Source organism: Thermobia domestica, chromosome 5 (genome assembly GCF_964235325.1).
Source record: "Thermobia domestica chromosome 5, izTheDome1.hap1.1, whole genome shotgun sequence".
Classification (NCBI taxonomy): Eukaryota; Metazoa; Arthropoda; class Insecta; order Zygentoma; family Lepismatidae; genus Thermobia; species Thermobia domestica.
The window spans coordinates 239124585-239142366 of NC_137458.1; the positions used below are offsets into that span (position 1 = coordinate 239124585).

General features: G+C 38.6%; 1 protein-coding gene across 1 annotated transcript in view; it reads left to right on the forward strand.

Annotated features, from left to right (window-relative positions):
- The first annotated feature begins 3989 nt into the window (after positions 1–3989).
- The window catches only part of LOC145686484 (pyridoxal kinase-like), a 102578-nt gene continuing 88785 nt past the window's right edge, over positions 3990–17782 (forward strand). Inside the window, exon 1 of the mRNA XM_081759837.1 lies at positions 3990–4137. Coding sequence (XP_081615963.1) covers positions 4081–4137 — 57 coding nt within the window. The 5' untranslated portion in view covers positions 3990–4080. The remainder of the gene's footprint in view (positions 4138–17782) is intronic.

Below are 17782 nucleotides of genomic sequence, written 5' to 3' on the forward strand. Positions count from 1 at the left end.
TCAGAGTTGTGGAAAGTTTACAAGTCCACCAAAAGCTGGGGCGCACATCGTATCAGGAATTGGAATTAACACTTCTAGCGTGCAAGAACCTGATATGTTCTAGTTGTATTCTACTGTGTGGACTTTGTGTGGACAAACACCGTGCTCGTGGGTTTTCTCGGGGTTCTCCCGTTTCCTCTCACTTGCTTCATTCCACCATTTCACTCATTTCTCATTATCTCTGTCTCCTTTAGCCTAACCAGCATATTCGTGGGACGTTAAACTTAAATATTTCATTTCATTTTTTCATTCTACTGTTCCCACTCTTCATGCAAACGACATTGTAGTGGACTTTTAATGATGCACAACACAATTTTCTGTTACCTGGTCGTACTTTACAATATTGTGACAGGGATTTTGAAAAGAAGGTATACAACAGCAGTATACATTCCACATGTAGGCCCACTTCATTAGAACATAAAAAGAGCCAGATCTTTCCAAGTAACAGAAATGACGAGAAATATGTTCTTTTCCCTTGCTCCTGTTATTTCATCCTTAGTCTTCCGCAAAAAATGTGTTCAGGGTGAACCGGTTTACCTACAGAAAGCTTGCAAAATTAGAATTACGAAGGTGGAATCTGGTATTGTCCATATCGCTTGTTCTCCCATAATGGCAAACAATCATCATCGCCGTGCGTGGCCAGCACCCACATCTCTAGGAATTGCTTGCTCTGTACTTCGGATGAAGAAACTTGTCTGCAGCGAAAGTAAAGGATTTGCGAAATCTTCTTACTTATATTCCACAAGAACTGCGAGACTACTACGGAAGTAAAGTCAGTGCAACCAAATCTTCACACGGCTTATAGGAAGCTGAACACCATTAAAGTAAGTCACATGTTTCCTGATTACATAAGAGAGATAAATCAACAACTACTTCTAGTTGAGGGTGGTCTTTCGATTGAGGTGGTGAAAAAAAACGATGTTGCATTTTTTATCTTCTTGTACAGAAAGCCATGTACAAACTTAGTGAACACGTTTTATAATCTCTATAGCTCCATATTTAATATGTTGGATTTAGTTTAAAATGACTTTTTAACATTTTCTATATTATGGACGCTACCATTGTTATTGATACATTAGCAAAATATACATTTTTTGTATAAATTAATGATTACAGCAGCCCGTCCTATAGACATTACACTCGTGCCGTTTATGATTTGTTTGGAGTGTTATTTATGAGCGGTTAGGATGCATGTTCTACTTGATTGCAAACGAAGCCAATTGAGAAAGATTTGAGTGTCACTTATATTCAGAGTGTTACTCCACCGCCAAAAAAAAAAAAAAAAAAAATACAGCTTTCTGCAGGTCAACATACCTAAAGAGATCTAGACGTAGAGAGCGAAATAGAAATGCTAGCAGAGGAAGAAACTGGTGAAAATCGAGACTAGTGTCACCATCATGTAACATATCATGTTCATGCATGCTAAGAACTGTCTGTCGAAAGTGCCATTTTTCTTTCCAACAATTGTGTACGTAATATTTTCGCATAGAACTAGACAGCGATTTCTGGATATTATGTCATGTTCATTTACTAAATACTGAAACCAAAAATGTAATGATCAAAGCAGTTAATGTAGGCATTATAGCCCGAAAACTTTGCAGCTCTTTATTTCAAAATGCTTTAATTGTAACATATCAGGTTCTTACATGCACCACAGAATTCCACTTAATTGTATTATTCCCGTAATATTGAACATTTCCATTTACTTTCCCATAGTGAGCCAATGTAGGGACTCGAAATATTCCATATTCCTGTGTTTTGGCAATCAATTTGACTATAAACAAGCTGCTGTTTTGAACGAACAGAAAATACTCTTTATTTAGGCAACCCAGAGTAAGTAACACTTTAGGTGAATGGTTAGCGTTGTGATTTGCCAATTTCCTGGCCCGGGTTCGTTTCCCGTCCGCTCCCTTTAGTCTTTTCAAAATGTTTCATTTACAAGGCTGAGTTGTATGGTGCTAAACGAAGATAATCTCCAGTGGATAAATTCAGTGATGATGTAACCCTGAAAATAAAGGAAGAAAAATGAATGAAGAAAACGAATTACAAAGTTAATTCTGTTAATGGTTCTGTATTTGATATTATTCCTTAATTTCATGCATTTTTAAATTGTTGTTAATTGACACTATATTCTCCCCTTTTCTCCTCGTGTCTCAATGTGTAAATTTTCACAAATATTATACAAATCATGAACCCTCAGTTATATTTGTAACCTAACGGAAATACGCTAATAAGGAATAAGTTCTCCAACTCGTTTGAGTGTTATCGAATTTTGCTTTTTTAATATTTACAAATACTGCGTACCAATATTTAATAAATTACTGCGTACCAATATTTAGCATTTTCAAAAGTCATTTAACGAATAATGAAATCGGACAAGTTCTTCTTTCGAAGTAGTATTACGTATCAATCAGTGGAGCCCGAACCAAGGAGCTAAGGCCTTGTTAGACCCCCAAAATTTTCATTGGAGGCTCTTCCCCGAATGATCGATCCATATTTTAATTGATTTGCAGTTAATAGTTTCAAAACTCAGCGCAAGGCTTTGTGTTTACTTAAAAAAAAAAAAAAAATCGTACTACATATATCGCATAATCTATCCGTATATTATTTGATACACATATATGTATAGTCATTAGAAGTAAATTAACTTGTTCATAATCCCTCATTTGAGTTAATTATAATCTTACGCTTGTGCATTCGGTAGGAATGCTTTCGTCGTCGTTTTGAAGAAAGAAAGGAAACTATTATCGTTAACTTGGGAAATATAGCTCACTGGTAGAATTGAGAGGTAACTGAGAAGACGACGAGCGTTTTAGTTTATAGGGCATGTGGGTAGAAATAAATAAAAACAAATATTTAAAAAAAAAAGAGAGTCGAGAGTTTGTTTAGGAAGAAAGAAAAGGAAGGTTGTTTGGGCGTTTAGGACCTTGGATGTGTATTCCGTACCTCCGTTCCTGGTCGTCGACTGGTGGTCTCCATGTCTCGGCTTCTGTGTCGAATTGGCGAGGAACTTGGTATAGGTCTCTCCTGTCGTTGCTCACACTCGCTCCTCGTGAACTTTACCGCTCCTCGTGTACTTCACCGCTTCTCGAGTGCTACTCCCCTCTTCCGGGTCCTGGGACGTTTTTATATGAAACAAAGTAGGAAGATGGCCGACGAAATTACGGAAAAACATCCAAAGTACGCACGTGTAGGATTCAGGAAAGTGCAAGGTAAATGGAATTCTCGACTTATTTAATAATTTGTCAACAGTTACAGAACGCTTTGGTTACATCAGATTACATAAGTTACATAAATTTACCAAGAATGAAGAATGAGGAATCGTCTACTAAAGAGAATTTTGAAATGTTTGCTGACTGTCTTATTATTCCAAGTTGTGTCTGTCTCTCATCATCCACAGAAAATAAAGAAAGAAAAAAAATAAAAAATAATATCGTTTTTAAATCTTGATTTGTTTATATACTGAATATTAAAAATATTAGGGAAATCCAATATCTCTACATTCCCGCCACTAAATCTTACTGAACGACGAAAAGAGGAACGCTGTCGTTTCAGGTCCAATTACTTATTGAACGCACTGTATATCTTTATGTATGTTAAATACATATAAAAAAATAATTAATCACACATCACTAAAAAAAAACACTTAAATCACTAGCGTTAACAGATAATAAAATGTAGCACTAAACCAATCAATCAATCAATATTTGAAGAATAAACACACAAGAAAGTTAATTTGTCAATTTGAAAGCATCATCTTTCAATGTCTTGGATAGTTCCTGTCTTTTCTCCCATTTAAATAGTTGACGTAATCGTTAAGATACTGAAGCACATGGTCTTGTTTATAACATTGAACTTGAAACTGTAGAATGCTGAATCGGCAGAGTCTCAGCTGCAAGATAATCTACTCCAGCTTGGTCGTTGACCATATGCAAAGGACGTAGTGAAGTTGAAGTAGCTGTCACCAGATGGCAGATGTTATCGGCTTGGCTGGATAGATGACGCTGGGCGTGATGGGGTGTGGCTGTGAGCTTCTTGAAGATGTATAATTATAATATATTTATATTTGCAGTATTTATGTCCGTGACGTGTGATAAGGTGAGTTTTACGTGCATCAAAAAAATTAGTGTGAACAAAAAGTGAGAGAAAAAAACGTTCAGCAACATATCATTCCTTGCGTCGGTTGGTGGGCAAATCGTGAGGTTCAAATCTGAGCGTCGATATCTCTTGATGTCCATAAATCCTCTTCTTAGTGGTGTAATGCTGCATTGAGGTACGGAAAGGGGTTGTGGGGAGATAAATTTTTTTTATATAAAAAAAAAATATTAAAGGAAAAAAGGAATAGTGATTGAAGTTATCAGAAACATGTGACTCTGTATATGTGTATCTAGGATGAAGATTAAGAAAGGGTGTGTATCAGAAGGGGCAAAAAGTGAAATTATAGATGTTATAATATAAAGAAATAGGAATTGTAGCGAAAATATGGCAAAGGAACACAGTCTCTAAGCCGTGGGAAAATGTAAACATGAAAATTTTCAAGATGGCTGCCATGACGCTATGACGGAGGGATGGGAGTTTTCGCAAAGGCTCTCGGTATAGTAATGGCCGATGTTTGTTTACAAACAGAAGGATAAAAGCAAAACGAATGACAAGTTATAATGGCTGTTTTTAATTTGGGGGGGGGGGCACAAGAGTTCAAAAACAAGGATAATGATATTGGGAAAGTAAGATTTGATTAAGATAACTATTATTAGGCTTTTGAAAGGCGATTTCAAAGTCAAGGTACCTAAACGTGAATCCAGTGGCGTCTCGGGGGGGTTGGTTTTACAAAATAGTGGAATTGTGGAGAAGATTTGAAAGTAAGGAAAATTAGAGTGAAATGCGGTAAGGTTATTGTCCGAAGACTTACTTCCGGTGAGAAACAGGGTTGGCAACTCAGGTAAGAATATCAAGGTATCGTAAAAAAAAAAAAAAATCAGGGAAGATAAATAAAGGAAGTGTCGTTATTTGAGGACTGTGAGGGTGATTTTTATGAAAGTCTGAGAGTGATCGTAGTATTTCAGTAGAGGTGGGTAGGAGGCATCAGAAAAATTAGGACAATAGAGAAACATAAAAAAAGAAGAAAAAGAAAGAATTAGTATTAGTATAAGTACTTCATATTCATGATCTGACCAAATGCCCAAAATATCTAAACAATTTCCTATTAAAATCTTAAATACAATTTCCTTAATATCATATTCTAAAGGGGGCCGGGGGGCTCATTATTTCCAACATAAACCTAACCCATTTCCTGATTAGGTTGGGAATTTAAGGTAACTAGAGGTTGGATTGGGTTTTATCGCCCAATACTCGATTGTGTTAGTAAAATTATGTTGGAAATAAAAATTGTGGGGGGGGGGAAAGAAGGTCTCTAAATTCATAAAAATAGGTATGTCCGGTAATGATTCTCAATTTTATATGGTCGTGCGTATATACGTTCTAATATCTTCTTCTAGATGCTGTTTCACAAAATGCGTGAATTACTCGACGTCTCAGTTTCCGTATCCGCTTTTAAGAATACACTATATAGTTGGAAATGTACGAAGATTTTACGTTAGAATTCCTTAATTCCAAGACGGTAGAAGGTGGTACTATAATCTCTGTACCAAAACTTCCGTCATTAACTATCAATTCTTCCGGAGGAGGAGGTAAACTCAATTCTGACACTGAATGTGCATCCTCATTTCTGTTCGAAGTGGTGAACTTTTCTGGGGTCACTTCAGGTTCTTGATCTCTTTCTTCAATCCTCTCGTTACATTTATTCTCAAAACTCTTCATCTGCAGTGGCGTATCATCACCAATTTTTTTCATTAAACTTTTCATTACTCTATAGAGCAAAATTAGACTTACAATTGCAATAACGGTTTGCACAATGTCTAAAAAGTAGCTCAATTCTTGCAAAGAAAATTCCATAGACGCATTACATTTTCTACAAAACCATATAAAATTGAAAATCCCATGTTCTCTTAGCAAATAAATTAGTAGAAGAGTTATGATGATATTCCAAATAATAATAATTCCTGGTATAAAATATTCATGCTTATAGATAGGCATCTTAATGGGCGTCTGGTCAATTATCGTAAATGCTGATATATTCATATGTCGGATTGAAGAACTCCAAACATCGTTAAGTAAAGATGAAACATTAAAAAATTCATTCCCTTTATACGTAGATCGTAATAGCATCAGATCATTAGAGACTAGCTGGCTCGGAAAAAGATGTAAAAATACAGGTTCTGTAAGATCATTGTCGAGACACGGAAAATCCGATCTGACGAAAAGATTTCTCTCCACAATTAATTTAGTATTGCATGGTATTCGAATTTTAAGGGCTCCGTATAATCTGGCTTCTTCTGGAACTCGAATGGTAGACACATTTTCTCTAGTCTTCAAAGTTAGAAATTCTGGTGGGTGTATTAAAACAAACTCATGCGATCCAATGTCTATAATCTGTGCCTCTTTCGAATCATAGCACGTATGGTCACAGTTGTGTAATATTTCCCTGACTGTACTGGCAACGAAAGCTGCGTGAGCACAATTTATTAAACGAGAACGTGTCACAGTGTGTGTAGGTATCTTACATAACTTTGATTGGCTATAATGACAAGCAAGTAGGCTTGTTCCTGTTATTGGTATAAGATCTTTTTTATCTTGAACTACCATAACTAAAGGCTGGATATCAACGGTACAAGTTTGGTTGTATACAGCAAACGGAAGTGGCTGCACATCATATAACTCAAATGAAGGCTGTATTTCAACGATCGGAATTTTCATCTGTAGATAAATGTACGTGTCGGTGATTGAACAAGTCAAAACATTAATAGAATAATACATCTCCAATAACGACTTATCTATGGCTAACTTATATCCATTTTTCAAAATGATATTCTCAAATTCAGATAAATGTGCGTGCAACACTTTATAAGGGATTATATTAGGGTTCAGCCTAGCATCTGTACACATCTGGATTGTCAGATCATATTTAAAAATTTGAAGAAACTGTACAAACTGCGTTGAAATCGAATAAAATTCTTGAATGAACGAAATGACCTCTTTATGTACTCGATTTGCAAGCTTATTAAGATGATCTCCCAGATCATGTTCTTGATCCAATATTTTTGCCGAAAAATTTCTAATTTTATGAAAATTATCCTGTATCTGATCTTGAAAACTTAAAAATTCTGAAGTTGTGTTTTGAATATATAAATTGTTTTTTAACAATTGTTTTTGTAAACCCAGTACAGTTTGTTCCAAATGAAATTCCTTCTTATTTATCGAATCAATAGAAGAACTGTCAGCTACGTCACAACACCAATTCAATGCTTTCCCAATGAACCCTAACAGTGCACGTGGAGATCTGGTTGATAATCGATGAAATCGTGGATTTGGAGGCTTTAAAAAATAATCGTTAATGTGGACTTTCAGATCATGTAAGTCTTTTGCAGCTTCGCAGACATCTGGAGCTAGAGTGTCATTTTCGTTGCAAAGCAGAGCTTCAAAAAGAGAAGAAACCTTAACATCATGCGGAAAGGAAAATGTCAAATTAAAAGATATCGGTAATGAGTGTTGGTACAAAATAACATTTGGGAGTTTACGGAAAAATAAACCAGATGTTATTTGGAATTCGGTGTTATTAGACGTCACATATGGGAAAGAGAAAGATAGGATAATGCAGCTTAAAACAAAATAGGTTATCTGAAACACAAATTAAATATAATGAGAAATTTAGAATTTTCACATGTTCTATTGATTATTATCTCTGTTAGCCTAAGTATATATGTTCCTGTTAAATTGCGTTACTAATTTCAATGTTTCCTTCTTTTCTAGGTAAGTGGAATGCCTACTAGTTCATCTCAGTACTTCACCTAATTTTATTTTCAACAATGGAGGTAGACAAGTCATAGCAAAAACTGTTTTTGAGAGATGGTTTAATACTTCCTCTGGACCTGCACTTTAACAGAATAATGGACACAGGATTTTTTTTTTGGTGGTAAAAGGTTGTACTAACATACTGCAAATTAACATAGAAATAACTCCCTGTTAGGCCAGTAATAAACTAATCTCTAGGTTAAGTACATTATATAAATTTTATGCTCTTGTAAAGGACAAAAAAACTCATTTCGGGAAATATTCGTGCATCACTTTTTCGTAAATAATTTGATTTTGTTTATCGAATTGAACAAAAATTATTTTTTCAAAATAATCGAGGTACTCCTCGAGATATTCCCTTACTACGTTCAAAGCAATTCTTGCAGCCTCCAATTTCGGGTAGTTAAATACTCCTGTAGCTATATTTGGAAAGGCAATGGTCGTTATGTCATTGTCCATAGCCAACTGTAGGGATTTCTCATAACACATCTTTAGGCGCTTAGCATTTTTATCATCGGGTGCAGATACATGTATAACATAATCTACAGGTAGATTATATCCTGAGGTTAATACGGCATTACCTGGGTTCAAGTGACCAATTTTCTTGCACTCCTGCCTCATTTCACTTCCCGCCAAAGACTGTACCATCAAGTCTACACCTCCTCTTGGTTGCAACTGGGTGTTGGATGAATTTACGATCGCTTGTCCTGCCAGTGACGTAATAGACCCATAATACAAAGCCACTTTCCGGTTAATTTCCTCGTTGACGGCAAACTTCGGTTTTTCAACATCAGCCATCGATTTGGTGTCGGGTCCGGTCTCGTCCCACGACGGAATTTCGGTCATCAATTTCACATCTCGAATGAACAATGAATCCGCTTCCCCCGTGCTTTCCTCTTCCTGATACTCCATCAAAAAAGAAGTGGACTCCTCCTGCTGCTGAAAATCCTTTTCCTGGACTCCTTCACCCAATATTTGTGCGTCCTGATTCTCTAACTTTTGCAAGTCCTTAGATATTCCCTTCTCAGGTGGATAATACTTCTTAAGCCGGTCTATAGAAAATGAGTCTATCTTAATCTGTCCTCTAGGTGTTCGAAACTTAATATAATAGCTGTTGTCATGTTTTTTGGACACAATTTGACCAGGTCCAAAATACTTTCCCGAGAAAGCAGCACATTGTCCTCGTTTTCTAGACAGATCAAAAATCCAAACCGCTTCACCCTGCTTGAATTCTTGTTGTATTCGCTTCTTGTCGTAAGACTTCTTGGACGTCAGATGTCGGTTGTACAAATTTTCTTGGGCTTTTTCGCGTATATACTTCATTCGTTCCAATCTGTCTTCGTTTTCTGAAAATTGACATTCCGTACCCAACATGGCGGAATGCAACAACCGAGGAGAAAAGCCGTGGAGGAGTTCGAAAGGAGAATACTTCATGCTCAAATTGCACGTGACGTTATAGGCAAAGGTTACTTCTGGTAGAAGTTCAATCCAACGTGATTGGTCAGTTTTGTCTAAGGCGATCTTCAATTGCTGTTCTATATTTCTTACTGCGATTTCTACACTCCCAATAGAAAAATGCCCTTGAACGTCAGCGAAATGTATTTGAGTCCCCAGTATTTTACATAACTCCTTAAATAATTGACTGGTAAATGCAACACCTCTATCACAACAGATTTGAGTTGGTATCCCATACTTCAATATGACGTTGTCATATATGAAAGCACTAACAGAAGCTGCAGAAGCATCTGGTAGAGAACCAGTAATACAAAAACGAGTTCCTTCATCTATGACTATAATTAGAAATTTGTGGCGTAAGATATTAATACTAGGGTAGGTCCCACCAAGATCCACATAGATTCTAAAGAAAGGATGAACGCTAGGATGTGTCTGAAGACTACCGAACTGTTTTCCACTCCTCTTTTTTAGCAATTGACAAGTTACACAAGATTGGCACTTATCATACACAAATTTTTTCATATTGGGGAAATAGACAGACTTTAATAAAAGGTTGTATGTTTTCGAAAATCCACCATGGCACGCACCCAGTTTCCCACAATGCAGTTTCTCAAATACAATGTCTCGCAATTTCGATGGTACTGCTAACAAATAGACTTTACCGAATGGTGTCTTATTCACTTTGTATGCTACATTATTCTTCAAAACAAAATACGATGCCTGCCTTTCATAGGCTGGATCCTTTTCTGCTTGATCCTCCAAGTGATCAATAATTTTCTTCAGTACTGCATCTTCTCGCTGTTCTTTTGCGATATCAATGAGGTCCATGTCTTCGATTAGGAAAATTCTCGGGTCAGAGGCACTCTCTTCTTCATCTTCCTTGTCGCGACTATGCTTAACAAAGCGACTCAAACTGTCGGCTTCTATGTTGTCGGTACCTTTCACGTGGGCGATCGTAAAATCGTAACAATCAATCTCAGACATCCAGCGTGCTAATTTACCTGTCAGGTTCTTACTGTGGCGAAGAAACGTAATAGCTTTGGAGTCCGTATGAAGATAGAAATGTCGACCCACCACGAAATATCTGAAAGATCGCAGTGCATACAGCAGAGCCAAGAGTTCCAAATGGTACACTGACAAATTTTTTTCTGAAGGTCCAACTGCTCGACTGGCATATGCGATCGGTACTAGTTCAGCTTCAGGATCGTCTGAAATAGGTTGTTTTGCTACAGCTGCGAGGCCCTTCTTACACGCATCGGTGTAGATATGTAGATCCCTCTCTGGTTTGTATGCCATCAATGTTGGGGCTTCCAAAATTGCTTTTTTCAGAGCTTCAAAAGATTCTTGTTGCTGGGTTCCCCACTTAAAATCTTGGTCTTTTCGAAGCAGAGTTTGAAGAGGATAAGCGATTTCCGAGAAATCCTTAACATACCTTCGCAAAAAGGAGCACACCCCTAAAAAACTTTTTAAATTCTTCTTCGTGCGTGGACGTTGGAAATTCTGAATCGTGGCTAACATTCGATCTGACACTTGTACTCCAAATTTTGATAAACGATGTCCCAACACTATCAAAGAATAATGTGCGATCTTTGTCTTCTCGGGAGACAATTTTAGTCCCCGTTCTCTAAGTTTTTCAAAAAGGACCTTGCACCAATGCACCATCTCGTCTACAGATGACGCGATAATGTAGAAGTCGTCCACATAATGCATAATATTTGTACTTGGAACGCCTGCTAACGTCAATTTGACCAGTCTATTAAGCGCTGCTGCGGAAGAAATGTGTCCCATAGGTAGGACACAATATTGATAACTTGACATGCCTGGTATCGAGAAGCCTGTACACTCTTTCGACTCCTCTGTAATCGGAATTTGGAAGAATCCTTTGGTCAAATCACTCGAAGTATAAAGGAGATGTCCTGCCATACGATTGATTATGTCATCCACCGACGGTGTCGCAAAGTTCGAAGGATGGGACTGCTGATTTAGACCCCTCAGATCACTTACGAATCGGAACTGATTATTACGCTTCCTAATCAGCAAGATGGGGTGGTTCCAGGGCGAGATTTTTTCCCTCAGAATCCCTTGACGAAGCATCGTGTCTAACTGCTGCTTGAGTATTCCACGGAGATGATAGGGCACTGAGTAGGGCGTCTTATTCACGGGTGTGGGATCGGATAGACGAATTTCATGACGGTAACCTCGTGCGAGTCCTATGTCCTCCTCAGACCAACTCCAAACATCAGGAAATTCTCGTATGAGACTGTAGAATCTTTCTTTGTCTTCTGGAGGTAGCTCGGGGTTGACGTCGACACGACTAGGGTCACAAAGTCGCCTGGACAGCTCCATCTTCTCCGGGGACGGTAGGTCCTCTTCTACCGACGAAAAACTCCTCTCCTCAGGCTCCTCTGGGACCTCCTCAAAATCTTCAGCATCCCCAATATGTGTACCTTGTCGCAGTTTGATCTCCTTAATGGTGGGATTCGTAACATACACCACGGGGCATCCTCCATTCACTATCGCACATGGAATAAAAATGTCCAGTATTTCTTCTATCCGGCGAGAGGGCGACAATAATAACTTCTTCCCCAAAATATCCCAACAACTGCGTAGCTTCACCAGAGTATGCGAGCGAGGTGGTAAAATCGTGTTTTCCAATACTCTAAAAATAGCCCGAGATCCCTGCGCAAGCCTGGATGTTAAGACTTTTGACAAATTGACTTCTAAATTCCTCGGAGGTAACGTTTTTGAAGGAGGGCGTCCGAATCGAAAAAGAGTTAAATTTTGCTTATTGTAATCTAAAACAGCCCTGTGCTTTTCCAAAAAATCGGCGCCAATCAAAGGCCCATAATCAAAATTTGGAATAACTCTGAATACATGAGTAAACCAGTTTTTACCAATCCTAAATTTTAATAAAGCTATCTCAGAAACTTGTATAAACTTCCCTGTTACTCCCCGAAGTCTAGTATTAATACGGAAACGTTTAGCATTTTCCGGGACCAAATTTTCCCCCAGACAACTGATCTGGCTGCCGCTGTCAATCATCAGTTCTACGACTTTCCCGTTCATTAAAGCTGACACATGAGGCAATTCGTTAAAGGACACTATAGGGACTATAACGGAACCTTGAGTAGATTCGTCCCGACCATCTACTCTGTCTGCGTGTTTAAAGAAGGCATACGACAATATCTCGCAATATGATTCGGTAATTTGCATTTGTAACAAATAATTTGGCCTCTATCCGGAGTCGAACCCTGACCTGGCGAAGAATTACTATTACTTGAGGACGCAAAATCACTGCTGGACTTTTTATTAGTATCAGCATTATTATTCTGACTTCTGTTGTTTTGATTACCGTTCCGTTTTCCTTGGTAATCCTGACCTACATTTTTCGGCTGATTAAACTGCTTTTTCCTATATTGAAAATCATCGCTTCTTTCACAATTTGTTGAAGGAGCTAAGGCTGAAATCTGCAGCGTCAACTTTGAGAGTTGTTGCTGTATGTCAGTCAACGGGTCGATTACCGGTTGGTTCTGTTGAGTCTGCTGGTTTTGCAAGTATGCTGACTGTGTATTATACGGTTGAGCAGTAATCGAACTTTGAACCCTTACTTCAGCATTATTCTGAGTATTAGCATCTATGCTAGTCGGAGAAAATAAAGACGACTGCAAAACAGCAGAATTCTTTTTCAAGAATTTCTCTAATTCCTTACGCTTCAATAACAATTTAGTCCTTTCCTCGATAATTAGGTCGTTCAGAAGGTCACTGACCGTGTTGTACTCCTTTCGTACTACAACTTTAAAGTAATCGGGTAAAAGTCCTTCCACAATAAATTGTAATTGTTTCTTTTCATTGGCAGTCGGGTCTGCGCGTAAAATCAAATCCTGCTTCGCATAAACGTACTCTAGAACGGATTCTGATTCATTCTGATCACGGGCTCGCATCTGAGCTTCAGATAATTGTGGCACCAAATTGTCCTTAAAAGCGTTTATAAAAGCTTGCTTGAACTGGTCGTAAGTCATTTGGGCAAATTCTGGCTTTCTTTCTATGCCAGCAAACCAGTTTTCAGCGGGGCCACGGAGTAGGCTCCCCAGCACCAATTTTCGTCTCATACCATCCCATGAATTAATGCTAGCGATGGTCTCATAGCGTCTGATGTACGTGTTTACATCGTCACCCAACCGGGCATAAAAAGGCTCTGGTTTCACAATCGTGCCGTGCATGGACGGAGGTGGATCGTTTCCTCCTGTTGCCATACTGCTAGAACTAGAACCACGAACAGTTACGTCTAAAGAATCAGGAGAAATATCCGAAAATGATTCCGAAAATTCTAGCTTCTTTTTAAGTTGCTCTAAATAATTACGTGTAAATTTAGTCGATTTAGGAGACGAACAGGCCGCGGGATCGAAATAGACAGTATCACTTAAGTTAAAAATATCCTCTAAAGGTATCAAAAATTCGTCCGCTAGTCTTCGCAACATATAACACAAGTAATAAAACTATTGGGCACAAGTCAAGACCTTAAATATGCTATACCTACACTAAAAACTAAATACAACACATAAAACATACACAAGAGGTATTGGGGCTCCACCACTCTCCGAAAAGGAGAGAAAAAGAAAGGTAATTATAGAATAGCATAAGAAAGATTGCTCAAAAAATAAAAAACAAAAGAGAACAAAACTAGTTTCATAGAGGGTTGGTGGCGGGGAAGTTGGAGGTGATTCTAAAAAGCCTAAAAAATGAAGAGAAAACAGTTTAGAAGTTTGAAAGACAACTAGCATTGATCACCTTCTTACGCTGATGCGAGAAAAAAGATCAGCATCTCCATCATCTTACGCTTGTGCATTCGGTAGGAATGCTTTCGTCGTCGTTTTGAAGAAAGAAAGGAAACTATTATCGTTAACTTGGGAAATATAGCTCACTGGTAGAATTGAGAGGTAACTGAGAAGACGACGAGCGTTTTAGTTTATAGGGCATGTGGGTAGAAATAAATAAAAACAAATATTTAAAAAAAAAAGAGAGTCGAGAGTTTGTTTAGGAAGAAAGAAAAGGAAGGTTGTTTGGGCGTTTAGGACCTTGGATGTGTATTCCGTACCTCCGTTCCTGGTCGTCGACTGGTGGTCTCCATGTCTCGGCTTCTGTGTCGAATTGGCGAGGAACTTGGTATAGGTCTCTCCTGTCGTTGCTCACACTCGCTCCTCGTGAACTTTACCGCTCCTCGTGTACTTCACCGCTTCTCGAGTGCTACTCCCCTCTTCCGGGTCCTGGGACGTTTTTATATGAAACAAAGTAGGAAGATGGCCGACGAAATTACGGAAAAACATCCAAAGTACGCACGTGTAGGATTCAGGAAAGTGCAAGGTAAATGGAATTCTCGACTTATTTAATAATTTGTCAACAGTTACAGAACGCTTTGGTTACATCAGATTACATAAGTTACATAAATTTACCAAGAATGAAGAATGAGGAATCGTCTACTAAAGAGAATTTTGAAATGTTTGCTGACTGTCTTATTATTCCAAGTTGTGTCTGTCTCTCATCATCCACAGAAAATAAAGAAAGAAAAAAAAATAAAAAATAATATCGTTTTTAAATCTTGATTTGTTTATATACTGAATATTAAAAATATTAGGGAAATCCAATATCTCTACAATAAGATTATTTAAATTCCCTGACTGTTATCTACTCATCGGCGCCTCTGGTGTCCGTTTTTTTTTTTTTTTTTTAATCTGGTATTGTGCTGTTTACTGTGAGTATAAGTATCCAAAGACTCCCTTTTGTTGTTTCGTCAGCCAGCGTTTCTTCTCACTCCTGCACAAAAACACACTTTACGATTTGTTCTTTTAACAGTTGGGGGCAACTTCATGCTGCTGTTCTAGCTACTCTACCAGTCGTAATTAATCTTGAAGCAGGCGTTAGTTGGGTTGCCTATCTCGCGGACTTTGTACATCAAGAATTTCTGTGGCCCACTTACACCAGCCTTAAACCAGTCTTAACTGCAATTACAATCAAGCGATCAATGACAGGTCAGCCTGCTTAAATGAAGGAAAATACCAATTACACTGACAGTGACGAAAAAAGTGCCACCACAGTACCAAGCATCCAGTCAAAAAGAAGAATTTTATACCCCCAATCAAAGGACTCCTTCAAACCAAAACCACAACATGTATCTGTGGCGATAAGCATGAATATGAACACTATAGCTATATAATCACCTTCCTCTATAATCAAGTACCTTTAAAAAAAGCATATCACCATTTCTCAACCACGTCGCAGTAACCCTAACCATTTTAACCCCACTTCTAAAAACTTCACGCCCAGTGGACATAGCCCCCGTCCATCTACGGAAGAGTTAAAGCCTTAACCCTAATAAAGAAAATCATATTACCACCGTTAAAAAGAGACTTAGACCCTATAAAACCTAAGCCCATCTTAAGAAAACTAAAAACTAAATAGCAGTGTCATATCTCAACCAGACTGGCATATTATCTATCCTCATGGACTGCATACCTTCTCCCAGTCGAAACTCTCTGCCGTGAACCCTGTCGTAGTACACACCTGCAGAGTATGTGCTATCCCGCAGTGCATATAGCCCCGCAAGTGAACTAGTGTAAGGTATACGGACAAAATCTCGCGGCCGAAACATCGCCGCCCAAAATCTCGCCGGCCAAAACCTCGCGGGACAAAATCTCGCCGGGCCAAAACCTCGCGTGGCCAAAACCTCGCCGCCCAAAACCTCGCGGGACAAAATCTCGCCGGGCCAAAACCTCGCGTGGCCAAAACCACGCCGCCCAAAACCTCGCGTGGCCAAAACCTCGCCGCCCAAAACCTCGCGGGACAAAATCTCGCCGGGCCAAAACCTCGCCGCCCAAAATCTCGCCGGGACAAAACCTCGCCGCGAATGAAACTTTTCTTTAAAATTTACCCAATGTGTTTCCTAATATGCAATTCCACATTACAAATAATAATAATAATAATAATAATAATAATAATAATAATAATAATAATAATAATAATAATAATAATATACAAAACATCGTGTGCGTGGGCTTTCTCAGGTTATTCCCGTTTCCTCCCACTTTCTTTATTCGATCATTTCCTTCATCCTGGTCATCTACGTCTCCTTTAACCTATAGGACATAATCAAGGGATATCGTAAAAACATATATTATTTCATACTTTCATAAATATTATTAGATTTTTGTTAAAATTTTAAGTTTTTGGATGTTCCAAATTTCACGAAACTAACCTCGTTAGTTGTCATTACTTTCCTTATCCAGACTTTCTTTCCCTATAACCAGTTTAAAAACATCCAGTCGCCCTACCTTCACATTGAAATCCTCTAATACAGAAATAGAATTTTCATATGGTATCGCGGGACTTGGTCAAATACCCGTGATACTTCTTCTGAAACAGCGTCTTTTATACCGCCATCCTTATCATCTGTTGGAACATTTACATTTTGTTCAGGCGAGATTTTGGGTATGGCGATATTTTGGGGTGCGAGGTTTTGGCCCGGCGAGATTTTGGCCCGCGAGGTTTTGGGCGGCGAGGTTTTGGCCAGGCGGGGTTTTGGCCTGGCGAGATTTTGTCCCGCGAGGTTTTGGGCGGCGAGGTTTTGGCCAGGCGAGGTTTCGGCCTGGCGAGATTTTGGGCCGCGAGGTTTTGGGAGGCGAGGTTTTGGCCAGGCGAGGTTTCGGCCTGGCGAGATTTTGGGCCGCGACGTTTTGGGAGGCGAGGTTTTGGCCAGGCGAGGTTTTGGTCCGCGAGGTTGTCGCCGCGAGGTTCTGGCCGCGAGGTTTTGTACCCAAACCCTAGTGTAATCCAAACCCAATGTGACCCAAACAATTCTAAAGTGTGATTCGGCGAACATTTCCTGTTAAATGGCATTCCAGTTCATTAAAGGAACTGTCTCATTGTGGTCTTCAAACCCAGGGATCTTCTTCAAAGGACAGTGTGAACCCGTCATCGTTGGAAAATCATATTTCCTACATGTTCCAAACCACAACATACTAGGAAAAAACCTTACAACCAGTGGTAGCGTACTCGAGTAAATAAACCGATAAATTACTTTGTAGTTTTGTGCCTAATTTAACCACGGCGCTAAGCAAAATATTAGATTGTAAAATATTTACTAGCAACGAAATTGTAACTCCTTGTAATAATCTCAATTAACTACTATGTTTAAAGTAAAAGTAATGGTACACTAGAAGACATTAAACGTCATATCATACTATAAGGTTTTGTTGCGCTTAGCCTTGATGCTGAACAAACGTTAAACAGTAAAGTTAGTTGTTGTTTTGTGTCATCTGATAATTGTTATAAATACCTTTTAACGGATTCAAACTGCGTGTATAATTTGAGATGTTTTGGTTCAATA